Source organism: Tetrahymena thermophila (genome assembly GCF_000189635.1).
Source record: "Tetrahymena thermophila SB210 genomic scaffold scf_8254431, whole genome shotgun sequence".
In the NCBI taxonomy this organism is placed as follows: Eukaryota; Ciliophora; class Oligohymenophorea; order Hymenostomatida; family Tetrahymenidae; genus Tetrahymena; species Tetrahymena thermophila.
In genome coordinates this window covers 664,472-680,749 of record NW_002476212.1, presented here as the reverse complement: position 1 = coordinate 680,749, position 16,278 = coordinate 664,472, and the positions used below count along the sequence as shown (strand labels likewise).

At 22.9% G+C, this 16,278-nt stretch overlaps 4 protein-coding genes across 4 annotated transcripts; 1 reads left to right on the top strand and 3 right to left on the bottom strand. All coding sequences in view use genetic code 6, as the record gives it.

The window, feature by feature from the left end:
* Window positions 1-1,025: 1,025 nt before the first annotated feature.
* Window positions 1,026-2,838, bottom strand: TTHERM_00313700 (slime mold cyclic AMP receptor; the record flags this gene model as incomplete). The annotated part of the gene is made up of 2 exons (XM_001033551.1): window positions 1,026-1,938; window positions 2,444-2,838. The coding sequence occupies 2 exons, from the start codon at window positions 2,836-2,838 to the stop codon at window positions 1,026-1,028; spliced, it is 1,308 nt and encodes a 435-aa protein (XP_001033551.1).
* A 2,544-nt stretch (window positions 2,839-5,382) lies between these two features.
* Window positions 5,383-6,459, bottom strand: TTHERM_00313690 (transmembrane protein, putative; the record flags this gene model as incomplete). Its single annotated transcript, XM_001033550.1, has 1 exon — window positions 5,383-6,459. The coding sequence occupies one exon, from the start codon at window positions 6,457-6,459 to the stop codon at window positions 5,383-5,385; it is 1,077 nt and encodes a 358-aa protein (XP_001033550.1).
* Window positions 6,460-7,389: 930 nt separating this feature from the next.
* TTHERM_00313680 (hypothetical protein) lies at window positions 7,390-9,025 on the top strand (the record flags this gene model as incomplete). The annotated part of the gene is made up of 7 exons (XM_001033549.2): window positions 7,390-7,399; window positions 7,461-7,549; window positions 7,613-7,637; window positions 7,687-7,979; window positions 8,036-8,175; window positions 8,236-8,355; window positions 8,443-9,025. The coding sequence occupies 7 exons, from the start codon at window positions 7,390-7,392 to the stop codon at window positions 9,023-9,025; spliced, it is 1,260 nt and encodes a 419-aa protein (XP_001033549.2).
* A 697-nt stretch (window positions 9,026-9,722) lies between these two features.
* On the bottom strand, window positions 9,723-15,632 carry TTHERM_00313670 (ubiquitin carboxy-terminal hydrolase; the record flags this gene model as incomplete). The annotated part of the gene is made up of 4 exons (XM_001033548.2): window positions 9,723-11,982; window positions 12,127-12,362; window positions 12,499-13,034; window positions 13,178-15,632. 4 exons carry the CDS (start codon window positions 15,630-15,632, stop codon window positions 9,723-9,725), a joined length of 5,487 nt encoding a protein of 1,828 aa, XP_001033548.2.
* Window positions 15,633-16,278: the final 646 nt, after the last annotated feature.

Genomic DNA, 16,278 nt, shown 5'->3' with positions numbered 1-16,278 from the left:
AAAAATCTGACTTAGTTTATACAATATTAAGCTTAAATAATATAGATTATTTTTTCTTTATATATTATTTTAGTTTTTTTAATTAATATTTAAAATGTCATTTGTTATCTACATTCAGCTTTTATCAATTTTAAGTTAATTTTTTTGAATAATTTATTACTAGAATTTGAGAAAAAGTTTTAATTTAGAAATTTACAGTATTTAAATGATTAAATTAATAAACTATGTTTTAATATGAAAAAAAATTAAAATTAAAATTATTGAAGCAGCACTAATTTAGAATATCAAAAGTATTTAAATCTTCAGGACTTTTTTTTGAAAATGAGTGTTGATATATTTGTATTTTCAAATCGAAAGGCTTTTGTCTTTTATCCAAATAAATATATACATGTGATTTTAATTTTTTTAAACAAGAAATCTAATAAATATTTGGTAGAATTAAGATTTTTTTACAAATATATCAATTTATTTTTTAACTCTGATAATTACTCCTCTCCAATAATGTATCTGATAAATCTAATAGGCATCAGAATCAGTAACTCAATTATTTTTAACACCAAAATTGAACAAGCTTAAAATTTATAAGTGAAAGGATGAAAAAATAATTTCAAATTTTAAATGCCATAATATTTTATGGAAAATTACTTTAAACCTCCAAAGTATTATTTTCATAAGCAGTTTACTATATACTTGAAAAATCATTTCCAATTAAAGAAGTTAACCATATGTAAAAATAATTTTAAGACATTAACTTTTATTTTTAAAAAATTAATGAAAAATATGGGATTAATTATTTTATATTTTGAAAAATTTAATACGAAATTCAAATATACTAATTAATTGTGTAAATAATACAAGATATATACATTATTTAATAAATAATTTATTGAAGATTGTTTGTTGATAATACTGGTAAATAAGTTTTTATAGTTAGTTATTAATTGAATAAGATTGCTACTTTTTTTTAATTTTTGTAAGAAAAATCTAATTTAAGATAACAAATTATTTAAATAATTTGATTTTTTTCAAAAGTCTGCAATAGTAAGTTGGAATTATCTAGAAGGTGTAGAATGATTACTAATATATTCATCCAATAGGTCATCAGATACTTCACCTCCTTCATTAAAACTATCACTTTCTATAAAATCAGAAGAATTATGTTTAAAGCTCTAAAATTTGCTACTTCTTCTTTCATATGGAGATTCATGAGGCTATTCTGGAATTGTATTCAAGTTATTATTAGATCCACATTTGGTGGAATTTAAGTATGAGCTTTTGGAATTAATATTTTATGCATTGCTTTTACTCATATTGAGTTTCTTAAAGCTACTATTTTATATTCTATCTTCTTCTTCATCTTCAGATGCAGTTTAATATGCTTTAACAATATTATTAAATCCTGATTTTTTTCTTTCAGGACTTTCTGTTTGAGAAGAGCTATATCCGTTGTTTACTAATGATTCATTTAGACTAGTAGAAGCTGCACTCATTCTGTTATTATAAGCATTTTTGAAAGACCATCTTAGTTTTTGATTGAATCCATATACAATCGAATTAACTGCTCCCTAAGAGCAGCTAAATATGATATTTAGTGTGATAAGTGTTTAATTATCAGGATTTCCACCACTAAGCACATAAACTTGATAAATAAGAGCAAAAATTTAGCAAATAGGAATGATGAAAGGATAAACGTAAATTCTTCTTAATTTGATTGCAACATTGTGGACTTAATTTTCCTTTGCAATTTTAGCTACACTAATGATTTGTCTTAAATTAAATGCAAAAGATATATAGATTGGGATTTAAAATTCCAAAAGCATGATTAACTTTTAGATGTAAAAACTGGTATCATCTGAATTCAAAGCTGAACCTTCAATACCCTCTTACAAGACATTACAAAAATTATTTTCTGTGAAGAAGTATTACCTCGTCAATATCCTATTTTCATATATTAAAATAAATATTAGACTTTAATTAATTATACTTTGTTATCAAGAAATAATTTATTATAATTAAAAAAATCAGCTTAACCAGCTTTTAAAATTAAAGAATCACTAATTTCTCCTTTAAAAGAATAATAGAAAGCAAGATAGTTTGATTTATTTTTTTATTTCTTAAGGAGTTAAGTGAAAAATCAATATGAAAGATAAATAAATAAACAAAAGAAATTCTTTCTTATAATTTTTTATTCTATTTCATATACTTATTTAGTATTATTAAATAAGTTAATAAAAAGTATTTATTCTAAATTTCTATAAATCTTCTATTAGAAATAGATTTAAGTAGAAAAAATTAAAAGAAATATTCATATTATCCCTATGCATTTTTTTATTTAGGTGTTTATTATGTTATTAACCAGTAGAGCATTGATATTAAAATGATATTTATTGATAATATTAATTTAAATTTATTTTATAAGGAAATTAAATAAAAAAATGCTTACAATCCAGCAAGCGAAGTAGGAACAAATAATGATGTCAGTATAATCTTATTCATAATGCACTTTACATATTCATAACCATAGCGAATGCTCCTATGGAGACTGTATGATATCATGCAGGTCCAAAATAAAGACAGTAAATGCCCAAGGTTGCCAAAAAAGATCTAAGCTGCACAAAGCTAATTATTTTGTTAATTTGGAGGCCTCATAATCATAGATATTGAAAATATCATTTCTGAGATGCATAAAAATAAAACAAGTTTAAGAGCAGATTTTCTCAAATTTTTGAAGGCGATAAAGCCTATTGTTATGATCAGGCAGCATAAAATAGAAATTCCTGATATGGATACTTGTAGGATATATTGGGATGTTGTTTCTTAAATTTATTCGTCACTCATGTTTTTAGAATTAACTTTCTTTATTTATGTTGAATTTAATTTTTTTTTACAAAAATTTCTTTATAAATTACTTACAGAGCTGTTATGAGAGAATTTATTGTTTTTTTCTTAACAAATTTAATTAAAAGTCTTTGTTTTGCTTCATACTATTTAATGATTTTATAATTATGATTTATTGTTTGTTTGTGTGTTTGTATGTTGTAAAAGAAAAGAATCAATAAGACTGAGTGATTGCTTAATTTATAAATAGTAAATGCAGTATATAAATTATTAACATGCTTTTATGCATTCTCATTTTATTTTTGAGCTGGCTTGAAATGGAAATCTTAAAATTTAATTCCTTTTTGCATCATTAAGTTTATTAGTTTCATAATAGTGTTTCCCCCACTAATTAAAGTATTGTCATTTATAATAAATTTTATTTAAAGGATTTCTCTGAAAAATCTATATAAAGTAATCATGCGCACTTGTACTCTTTCCCTTAAAGCTAAAACTTCTAGCACTAATCATATATTAGATATTACTAGTTTTATAAATTTTGATCTAAAATTCCCTGACAACTTGAATGTTTAAATTATTTCAAATTAATTGTCGCTCGTAATCAATTATAACTATCAAATATAATAGAATATCTTTAGAGTGAATCTGTCTATCATTTTACAGGTAATTTCTCCTTTACTTTCTTCTACCAAAAATAATTGAGGTATTTAAGCTTCAACTTGAAAATCCAAATCTTATGTTAAAAACAAAAGACCACATAAAATTTAAATGAATTTTCATGAGACTTCGCTGTTTAGAACAATTCTTTAGTTAATTAAAATAATTAGGTTGTAAGCTTTCAAATTCATCAGAAAAGTTCCTGAATTTTACTAATAAATAGATTGAAAATAGTGATTTTCATTAATTTTTATTAAATCTGCTGTAATAAAATAAAATTTATTAGTATTTTAAGCTGAAGCATTCAACAATAAATTAATATAAATCCAATTTTGTATTTTGTCCTTATAGATCAATTAATCACTTCTTTATTTTTAAATAAGATAAAAGGTTTAAAATAATAATAAAAAATAACTTAATTTATCCTTTTGTAAAATAATATGTAATATAACTGAATTTCTATTTTGCTTTATTGTTTTATAATAAATTATTTTAAAAATATGTAAAGAGGAAAATATTATTCTACAATTTTTAATGCAGATAGATATTTCTTTTATAAAAGCAGATATTGAATGAGAGACACACAGAAAGATATTGCTTATATTTGCTTAAGTATTTTGAAAAATTGTTTAATTTAATCCTAATATTTGAAATTTATTTAGACCATCTTTAAATTTAGTTTTTAAAGAAGATAGGTTAGATTTTAAAATAATTATAAATAGGAATCACATAAACCTGTAAAATAAATAAGTTATCTATACAACTGAAGAAGAATGAAGAGATAAGACTATTTTAAAAATTAAACTAATTAAATTATTTTTTAATATTTAAAGTGGCTCAATATAATATATTAAATATCTCTCTATTTTAGATATAATATTTAAAATAAAACTATAACTTTAAAAAAATTAATATATTTTTAAATAAAATTACAAATCATAAAAGGAATTTTATAAAAGATTTGAAAACTATTCTAAATATAAAAGATATAAAATTTATAATAAATATTTTATAAGTATGATAGAAAAATAAATGTTAGTAATAGTATGGTTAAGCTTAAATATCTATTTAATTTACTTACTTACTTTGATTTTTAAATTTACCCTTTTTATAAATATATCATGCATTTTATTATGCTAATGAATAGAACAAAGTTTTTAAATTTTTCAAAAAATTAAAAGTAAAAAGCTATTTAAAATAATTCAATCATGAAAGTTTTCAAATTAATGATACATATTTAAAATAATTAAGATACTATCAAACAAGAAAGTTTTTTTCTAAATTTTAAATAGATATGAATTTATTCTCAAAATTGATAAAATAAATGAATAATAATAAAATTTGCATTAAAATAATACTTAATGTATTCTAATTTATTTTATAAGTGTATTTTGTTTTTTAAGCCACTGCTCAAACTTGCCTTTTATTAGTTCAAAACAAAATATATAATTATTACAAAAATCAATTAACAAAAAAAATAATTTTCTTAAATCTTTTAATCTTTTTTTAAAGAATATCTAATTTATCATTTTTTCTTTTTTACTATTTAAAGTTATATATACTATTTGCTTTAACATATAACAAACTCATTACATTACATATAAAAATTAATTTTTAATATATTTATTAACTTAAATTAAAAACTAATAACTTACTATATGTCTGATAATATTGATAAATATTTTAATAAGAATTTAGTTAAATTTTTTTTTTTATTAAAATATTTTGGTTAATAAAAATATAAATTATTTATTAATTAATATTATATTGAATTCAATTCGTAAAATAATTAATTAACTATACACACATTTATTTCCTTATATGCTTACAATACTACTTGTTTATAACTAAATTTTTAATAATAAATTATTTTTTTTAGGGTATCTTTCATTAATTTGATTTAGTGAATGCGAATGAAAAAAAATTGTAAAGAATCTAATAAACGTATAAAATAAAATCAAGATATAGTTTTTGGAAAGGATAACCCATTATTAACCAAAGTATTGGGTATAAACAAATTATTAAAAGTCTACTAATGAACATAGCTAGCTCAGGTTTTTAAGAGGGATTTATTTCTAATTCGTTCACAATCTTATTGCAATTATTACATATTTTTTTTTACTTTTTAGGCATTTTAGATATTTATCTTGGTACTGTTACTAAGTAGCAAGGCAAAAAAATTGTTAAGAACAAACAAACTATTGTAAAATCAAGAAACATTTTAAGTATATAAGTAGCAGAATGCCAACTCAAAAATTCTTCTTTTCTACCTGATAATGCCATAGAGTCATCTTATTGATCTAAAGCAGCAGAACATATATGTCCTTCCATTCCTATAGTAAGTTGAGAGTTGTAAATATTACTAAATGGATACACATTTGAAGGTTCAGTGTAAGCTATATTTGATTGGTAATTAGGTCCAAGATTATTTTAGTTTTCTTTCAATTTGCTGATATTGTGATTTTTATTTTTAGGAGTATTTTCACTGTCTAATCTATGAATTTTTAATTCATCATCTCTACTTGCTATAGTTATTTAAGTCCCTTTTTTAATATTCTTTTTAAATTTTTATGTATTTTGCTATTATGTATCATCTTCTTATTGTTTTTAATGCTCATCCTCTGTTAAATCCATAGGATTTATTACAGATTAACTGAAAACTTTTTCTGATTATTATTGCTTTTGCTCTTAATTTTCATGTTATTTTCCTATATTGCTTTAATTTTAAAACCCAGATATCTATTTATTCTGTAAGCCAGTTATATTTGTAAGGTGAGAATCATCCATTGGATTTTTTACATTTTCAAAAGAAAGAGGATGTTATTTATTTAACTACGCTGGCATTGGAGGCGGTATTGGATCTTAAAATATTTTCTTTTTTTGTGGTGATTTGGATTTTTATAGAAGCTCTTGTTCAGATGGATAGTTGAACCCTTTAATTTCCTATTCTGTATTATTCTACATTTTTAAAGTGCTTATTTTAATAAGAAATAAACAAATTTTCTAAATATAAAAGTGAAATTAAAAATTATAGAAAAGAAACTGGATTCACTGATTTTAATAATATATTTATTAAGAATGAAATTATTGATCAATCAAATTTAAATAAGATCTTAAATATTAGCTGGTTAAAATTTATTAAATTATGTGCAAAATTTAGACAATTATAATAATGCATGCATTGCTAGTACAGTAACATTTTGCTCTGATTTTAGTAATAATTATAAATTTCAGACTATTTATTTTCAAATATTTTTGATCTTTAAATTTAAATTTTAGCTATCTTTATGACTTTCTAGAAATAGTAAATTAAAATAAAATAACTTTATCTCTAATTTTATTTTATTCAAAATTTGTAAAATTCATTAAAAATTGTAGTATTTTAACTTTTATTTTGGATTTTTTTGGACCTTCCGTTTTATCTTGATTTTAGAATTAATAATAATTTCTTATTTTTTATGAGATTTTTTAGTTTTCAATAAATAATTCAATTGAAAATGAAGATAAATTAAGCAGCTTATAGATTATATTATTTTTAGATTTTTAAAGCTTTTAAAAGAAAAAATGAGTTCAAAAATTAAATTAATTTTCTAATAAATGTAAACAGTTTATGTACCTTATTTTAGAATAGAGTGCTTATAAATCATTATTAAATTCAATTAGAATTTTATAGATCATTTAATTCTTAAAGAATTAGTGGATTTAAAGAGATAATCTTTAATAAAAATAATAAGTTAACCTATATTTATGTGTTCTATATTTTTATTTTGAGTTTTTACTTATAAAATATTAAATTTCGCTTACTTTCTTTCTCTCTCTGTCAATATTTTTTGTAATTACTACTTAAAAAAAAAATAGTAATATTCTAAGCAATCTAGTCTCCTAAATAGCAAAATGGAAAAAAGTATTTAGCTTATTAAATTTCTATAAAATAAATGATGCAAATTTAACATCAAAATTTATAGGGAAGGGATCGCTGGACACAGTTGCACATTCAAAAGATGCTTTATATGAAGATGATATCTATGAATAGCCAGTGCAAAAAGAAAAAAAAGTAAAATTTAAGCAATTTAGGTTAAATGGTTAAATTTTAATGTTTCTTTATTTTATCAAGTAGGAGGAGACAAGCTCTAAATTCCAAAGTAAAAAAATCTTTACTTTTTTTGAGCCATAGTTAACATATTTATTTAGAAATTTAACCAGACACCATTTTGGAATAAGCAGAAGAATTTACTTAAACAAAATAGGAAGAGTAAAGCTAAGAAGAAAAAGATTAGGTATTAATTAGTAAAATGATGTAAATGATGGAAAACTTAGAATAAAAATATAAATCTGTGAAGAATGAATATGTCTAAAATAGAGAATCTGCTAAAATAGAACTACAAATAGAAAAGTAACTGTAAAATATAGAATAAATATAAAGCGATCTGGAATATTAAATATAAATTTAAAAGGAAATTGTAGATTAGGCAGATATTGTTTAAGTAATAAGTAGCCAAAAAATTGTACAATAAATGTTTTATCTTTAAAAAAATTTTAGGATTTGTAAACGGGCAAAGATAATTTATTGCTGAATCTAGTTTCACAAATGAAAAAAATTTAAAATTAAAATGAAAACCAATAAAAATAGCTCTTAGAAAAGGAATAAGAAGAGAAAAGATAAAAAGATGAAAAAATAAAGTAATTAACTTAACTGTCTGTTTAAAAAATAATATCAAATTGTTTTATTATCGTTTAAAGGGAGCTTGAGTTGATGATCCAGAAACTCAAAGAGGAAAACGAAAATATATTGAGAAAATCATTCTAATAATCAAAATTAGAATAGAATTCCTAAGATAATAATGAATCTCCCTAATAAATGTAAAGTCTTCTTTCAACTATAATGTTAATTGATAACTTAAAATATATAATTTAATAAATAATATTTATTTATTTAATTAACTCTAGTAAAAAAAAGAAGTTTGTTACTGAAGGTTAGAAAGAAATATGGTTACCATAAAATGAGTTAAATAGCAATGATTTCTCTTACTTTTCAAGTAACCCTTCAAATAAGATAAAATTGAAGCCTATTCATAAATCAACAATACCACATTACGAATATATACCTCCTCCTAAAACAAATATCCTTTAGTCGTCTTTGAATAAAGAACTTTATAAAGTAGCTTAGTCTAATAGAAATGTGTTCTTGTAAGCAATAAAAGTGGATGGAACGTAACGCCATAAAACTCCAATAACTTAAAGTAAAGAAAAGTTTTAAATATATAACACACCTTAAAGTGAGCCTATAATAGGAAATAAATATAGAATTAAAAAGTTTCAGCTACCACAAGGTTAAAACTAAAAAAATATATTTAGTAATTATTTAAGTACTGAATCTTTGATTTTCTCTAGAGGAGGTAACTTTTTACATAAAAACGAATTAGGCAATACAAACGCTCATTAATTAAGAAAAACAAATTAGCATTAGTAATCAAGAGATATGAATGATTTCTTCTTCGAAAAGCCAAATCCTTAACCAAATAAATATTGATTTATATTTATTTTTATGTTATTTTATTTGATTTTATTTATTAATTTACATAAAATATAAAATTAATTAGAAAATAAATAAATAAATACCTTAATTTTTTGAACTAAAATATTTAAATTTAAAAAAAAAATGTTTACAAAAGATATTTAAGTTTTTTAGAATTTATCTATAAAAAAATTTAATTGGTTTAAAATCAAAACAAAGTAAAGTATCAATAACTAATTTTATTATTATATTTAATGAAAGCATAATTAAAAAATAAGGATATTGATAGCAATTAAATAATTTAGAAAATTAGATTAAAAACATAAAACAAGTAATTTTCTATGAAATATCATGAAGTAGTGGAAGTTATTTAAATTTATTTTTAAAATATTAAATAAAAGCAAAATTTCTTTTTTTGTTTATTTGTTTTGATTATCTCTTACTAACAATTTGATTTGAATAATGAATATATTTAATTCATAAAAATGTGTGTTTGAATTCTAATTTATTTATTAGAATAAGTATTTATTTTATTTAATAATAGTTTTAGTTTAGTTATTTATATTTTATTTGAAATTATTACAAGATTTAGTTTTGTTTGCTGTGTTTTTTTATTAAAAAATTGTTTGAGTGAGAATGAACATATTGATTCAAGATTAAAATATTATTTATGAGATAAATTTCATCTTAATATGGTTTTAATTATTTTTTTTCAATTTATGTCAAATTTGATTGCTTTGTTATCTGTCGAAGACAATAAATTTATGTGTTGTATTTCTAAATACCCACATTTATTTTTAAATGAGTCTATATCTATTTCATGCTTTATTAATTTCTCATTAGTGTCTTCCACTTGCAATGAAGCACTGTCGTATTTTGAATATTCAGAGTATAGAATTATTTATAGATTATCTCTGTTGACCTCTACCTTTTTACCATCAAATATTATTTAACGGTCTGTTAAAATTTAAACAACTTTATTTTTTAATTCTTTAACCTTCCAATATACAGATAATGGGAAAGAGAATGGATTATCAAATGCTTCTACTCCATTTTTAGTAGTTTAATGGCAAATATATAGGATTTCAGATTCTTTAATTTCTTAATGCAATTCTACTCTTATTAACTAATTCTTTTTTATGGTATTAAGCTTTGTAGATTCTGTATAATACAGCTCAATCCTATTTGGATTATCTCTTGAGAGCTAACATACCTTTACAATTGAAGGTGGTATTATACCTTGTTTTTGTGCATAATCTTATTCTGCTTACATATATTCTTTGAAAAATTTTTATTATTTAAGTAAATTTCCAAGTGTCTGCATGTTGGCAGTTTTATCTATGTCAATGACTTAGTTGGCATATATTTTATTAAAGGAGTTGGAATACAGAACATACTCAATTACTAATTTCTAATCTCTGTCTTTGGCCCTTAAGGATTTGGAAAAATCAAAATGCAGAACTATTGTATTGTCAAAATGCTTAAATAAATCTTGAAGAGATGTTTCGCTCACAGAGCTTTGGAAAAAAGGGATTTCTTCTATATTTCTCTTTCTCATCTTGCACTTAAATAATATATATTCATGGAAGGAATCATCAAGATTTATAAATTGCTCTATGGCCTAAATGTTGACATTTTGAGTAAGCTTTTTAGGGTTCGTTAAAAAGTTAGAACTTTTTACAACTTCTTCACTCTCCATGGAGTTTGGAGAATCTGATTGATATGGATAATATTATTTGATTTACTCTCTTAAATATTCTTTGAGACAATTAAATAAGCTCATCTACAATTATGAGTATTTTATTGTTTTTAAGAATATTTTATCAAATTAGATGCCTTCATTTGGTAAAAGGCTATTAAGTTAAAAGTTTTTAAGGAATTGATGAGGATCTATTTATGTTGTATTTATCTTATTTTGATTGTTTGATGTATCAGTAAAAAAGGTATTAGCAACTGCACTTTATTAATTGTTTAATTTATTTGCATTTTATTATATATTTTAAAAGGGAGATGTGGCAGAATTCATACTCGCTGAGACTGTATTTACAGAGAGAGGGTTGGAAGAAAACACAAATCTTACTCTTACTTGATCTTCTAACTATTAATAGTAGCTTATAATGGAAATATTGTTTTCTTTGGATAATTTAGACTCGTAAGAAATGATGATGACTCCACAATCTGTAGAATTAAATATATTCTTTAAGTGGGTTTGGCCATTTACTTCTACACTTAACTTTTGGACATTATAACTTTCTTCTTTGTAGAATTAAAATGAACACATATCAAGTCTCTTCTTTTTGATTATTTCTTCAGAGAGCTAAGAAAATGTACTAAGTGGATTGTAATAAATATAATCTATAAATTATATTTTAACTCCCTCTTTTGTGTATTCGAAACTCTTAATAATAATTAGCATTAGGGTTCCTTCTTAAAATTAGAAATACCTGTTCCAGTCATTTTAAGAGCTCATTCGCTTCTCACCATTTGATGAAATTTTATCTTGCTTTTTTATTTCAATCTAGCCATCTGGCCCTTGTTAGAATATTTATCTGTTACCCACAAATTTGCTTGTGCTAATGGGTATGATTACAAATACAGGAGCTGGGTATTAATTTAAGTTTGTAGCTGTATTAGAATTTTATTAGTTGGGGAAGTTTTCAAAATATACTTTTTCTATTAACTCCTATCCATGTGTCACTAGTTTTTTGATTTAGTTTGTTAATTTTTCCACGCTATTGGGAAGGTAATCAATTTTCCATAAACCTAAATCTTCAGGTTCCGCTCCGATTTCAGAGCATAACTCCTCAAAAAACTCCTTAAATGTTTTGCTTTTATCCACTTCTTTCTTATAAATTATGCTCTCGTTTATTTCTGGTTATTCATCTCTTTTGGTTTATTTTTAAAAGTAAATTCCACAAGTCTGTTGCTATTTCTTTAGTAAATCAAACGAGGTTATCCTTACTTAAACAATCCTGATAGATTTATAAAAAAATATTTTTTAAAAACTCTTTTATTTTATACTTTTATAATTAAAAAATCCAAAAGTAAATGATTGAACATAGTTTTTAGATGAGTTAATCAAATTAAAATAATTAAACACTTAAATTATTTTTTACCTTGATAACTTTTATTTAAGAAGATAATTTTAAATGAGTTAATCTTCTTGGTCGATTACCCACTTTGGTACATTTTATATTGGAATTTCAGCTAAGATATTATTAATTTCTCTTTTGTTTATATACACTAACATGTAAGCAGTTGAGTTTATTGACATATTTTCATATGCCAATTATTTTTTGGTTTTATCAAAGCCTTTAAAAAATACTTTTCCTCCAAAAGAGTAATCAAGTGCCTATTTAATAAGAAAATGTTAAAATAATTGATTTAAAATAAACTGCAAAATATTTTTTTTGAATTATCTAAGTAAATTTTATCTATTCTTACTATAATAAAAAATATTATTCAATGATTTAAAGAGATCTGTTTACCTGCTTTTTAGAAGATTTTTCCACAATAGAATCATTGAATTTGAACCAGTTATTTTGTTTAGGATCAGGACGTATGTAGGCATAATAATGTCCTGAAGAAGAAAAATCTCCACTGTGGACCAACACAGCGAATAATTAATATTTGTAGCACTCGTCTTTTGTGGGATTTGCAATATATTTTGTCATGTCTATTTCCTCGTAATATTGATGTTAATCAACTATTTTTATATTTCTTCCTGTTTAGTAATCAAATTAGAATCTCTTCAAGTGGAAAAATAAAACTGGTGGCAATTCCAATATTTTTATTCCCTTTTTCGCATCTTATTTTTAATATCTTGCATCACCAGTATCATACTTGTTATCCTTTTCTAGTAACTCTTCTTTTACATAATCATCTAGCGATTCGTATATGTTTTTGCATCCTTTCAAATTTAAGCTGATCTCAAAAAAGGATTCCTCTCTAACACTTTCATATTCAACGTTAATGCACTTTATGTAATTTTAAATCTTACCTTAGAAAAGGTGTTTTATTTAACCTATTCAATAAAAACTTCATTAGAACATTTATTTTATTAAAAAGCATCAATTTAAAAGAATAAAATGTTTCAAATAATTGCAAATGAAATTTTTAACATTTTTTCTAAAATGTGGTAAAAAAATTAGAATATTAAAAGCTTACCTTTGAGTTATGGAATTTTTTCTGCCTTGCTTTCTAAATATTCTATAAAAAGGCAAGAGAATTCTTGGACATCTTACTGTATTCTTGCTTTAGATTTATCCCATTAAAAACTTTTAAGCAACTCTGTAGTTGTACAATAACTCCCTCTACTTTGGAGCTAATAGAAGAGGACCTACAAAGAATTAGGAAAAACAGGCTCTGATTCTTTATCAGTTGGAATAGAGTACACTAATTTTACAAATGCTTTGATATGAAATAGCGTTTAAAGATAAGAATTCATATAGCAAGTTTGACCTTCATTTAAAAGTCCAACATAGTTAGTTTCTTCCTTGGAATTATAAAATTACAATCTATTTGGTGTAAGAGTCAACTCAAAAATGATATGTTAGTATTTTTCAAGAATTAATTCAATATCTAAAGGGAAATTAAATGATTGTGAAAGACTTTCAATAGAAAATGTTTTATTTCCGTTATAGCTTTTATCAATGATACTTTCTGTTTGGCTCAAAGCATAAAATTTAAACAAATAATAAAATTATTGTTTTGAAGTATCTTCCTTCTTTTATCTGCTAAAAACACACTCTATCTGCTATAACTTTTCATTGTACGAAATCTACAATATCCATTTTTTACCATTTTAAGTTATTATTTCCTAACCTTCAAGAAAATGTCCATTATTTGTTAGCCTCTCAATAAAATGAACGCTATTAAATATCCATAAAATTCTAGTTTTTTCTTTTGGAAGCTCGTTGACCTCAAAAATTTCTTCCTCTATATTACTAATATTCTAAAGTTCTTCTTGTTAATAATCTATATTAATTTTGCTTTGGTTTGAACTTAATCCTTGTTAACCTTTGGCATCTTTTTTTTTATTACTTGTAATGTTAAGCTAATTAGCACTAACAGAATGACTAAAATTACTACTGCTCATATTGTTTTATTAATCTTTCTTCATATTTTATATAGGACTAAAACTACTTCTAGCTGGTTATTTTGATGGTGACTTCTAGTGAATTTGAAGTGAACTATCAGATGAAATTCCACTCTTATGAGAATTATTATGATTAAATCTCATATTCGTGTTAATCTGCTTATTTAAATCACCTGTTTGATTGATTATTTCATATGCATTAGTCTTTTTTTTAATTTTAATAGTGTCAAATAAATCATCTTCTTCATCCTCCATGTAACTATTATTTAAGTTATTGCTAGTTAATCCAATTAAATTACTATAATTTTAATCCTAATCTTCATCAAGATTGCTATAATTGCACAAAATACTATCATTATCACCATTATCTAACAAATTAACTTAATTGATAGATCTGATATCCATCTGAGAGGAATTAGATCCTTAAGCCTATATAGATAATCCATCTGCATTACTGTAGCTATCAAAGCTACTATTTAGCTTATTCTCTTATTTTAATTTTTTCTAAGAAACAGAAGAGTAACCTTTAATTATCTTTTATTCAATAGCAGATTATTCTAATTCTTGTTGCTTTTCTCCTTTTTGCAAATAAACATTCTTCCTTTCATCGTCAGACACTTCCAAATCTATAACTTGGATGTGTAATGCTTAATCTTTCTTTTTAACCTATTTATTATTTGTTGACATATCTTCATTTTCTTCCAAAAACAATGCTTTGATGCTTGGTTTTTCATTTAGATTTTGATTTTACTGATTAAAGTTAGTTAAAACCTTTTAATTTTGGTTACTTAGTGATCCATTTTTAAGATTTTCTTTATTATTTATTGCTGTCTCGATGCTTTTATCAGAATTATTAGTTCTTTCTCCTTCTATTTAATTTTTTTCCTCATTTACAAATTTTGACGAAAAAGTGTCTCGTTTAATTTTTTTTTAAGGTTTATTGATAAGTTAATCATTTTCAAAATTTTTTGAAAGCTTTTAAATATCCTACTTAGAAGAGATTTCTTTATTTTTATACTTAGAGCTGTCTTTCATATCTGGGGCGCTTTTATAATCTTACTAATTTGAATAATTCACTGCAGGAAATCCTTTACTGTTATTAACTTTTTTGCCGTTATTCTACTTAGCATTTCTTTAAGCAGCATCTTAATTACTTTTTAAATTAGCAAATTCATCTCGTTCGCTACTGCTGCTCTAACTACTATTTCTAATTTTTTTCTTGAACGCATGTTTTAATGGTTAATTAGGGATAGCTAATTCTTCCTCTGACTCGTCTATTGTGAACGAAATATCTTATGCATAAAGCTTTGAATTATTTTAATTAGCTAAATGGTAATTTGAAGAAGATGAAGAAGTTGCTTATTTGCTGCTTTGAATTTTTTTCTACTTTTATACATCTAAGTGTTCAAAATTTTATATATCATCATCTTCTTCATTGGTGTCCTTATCTTCACTAGCTTCATTGATCTTGAATTTCTTAACCTTTTATTAAAGCTTGCTATTATGCTTAACAATCTTGCTCATAGACGATTGTATTTTTTAAGCTTTGGATTTGTAAATAAATAAATAGGTATAATTTATTTTATTATATAAAAGTCAATTAATATAATAATAAAGTTTTTAACAAAATACTAATCGAACTCAGTTCTTTGACTTGTACAAACAATCAATTTATTTATGATTTTCTTTTACTTTGGAAGGTTCATATGAAGTCAAAAAGAGTTAGTAACTCTTTGTTTGTATTTACCACATCAAAAATAGGAATTTAGATTTCATATGAACTTTTAGAGCATTTAAGACATGAATGAATAAATAAATATTATACACTAATCTTTTTAAGAAACAAGTGAGGATAAATTTTATAAGTTCTATTTAAATTCAATTTTAATTTTTTAAATTACTAAAATAAATTTCAATCAATAACTTAATAGATAGATTAAACATGAAATCAAAATACTTTTAAATAATTAATTTTCTCAAATTAAATAAATCTATCTCTTTTAAAAAATTAAAAATAACTAATACTTAGGCAAATTAAGCAAATTTAATTTATTAAAATAACAATTTTATTAAATCTAAGCTTTAAAAAAATTAACGAATAGATCAACAATTTTAAAATTATTCTTTGTTAAAATTCACATTCACAATTTTATATCTTTTTTTAATCATT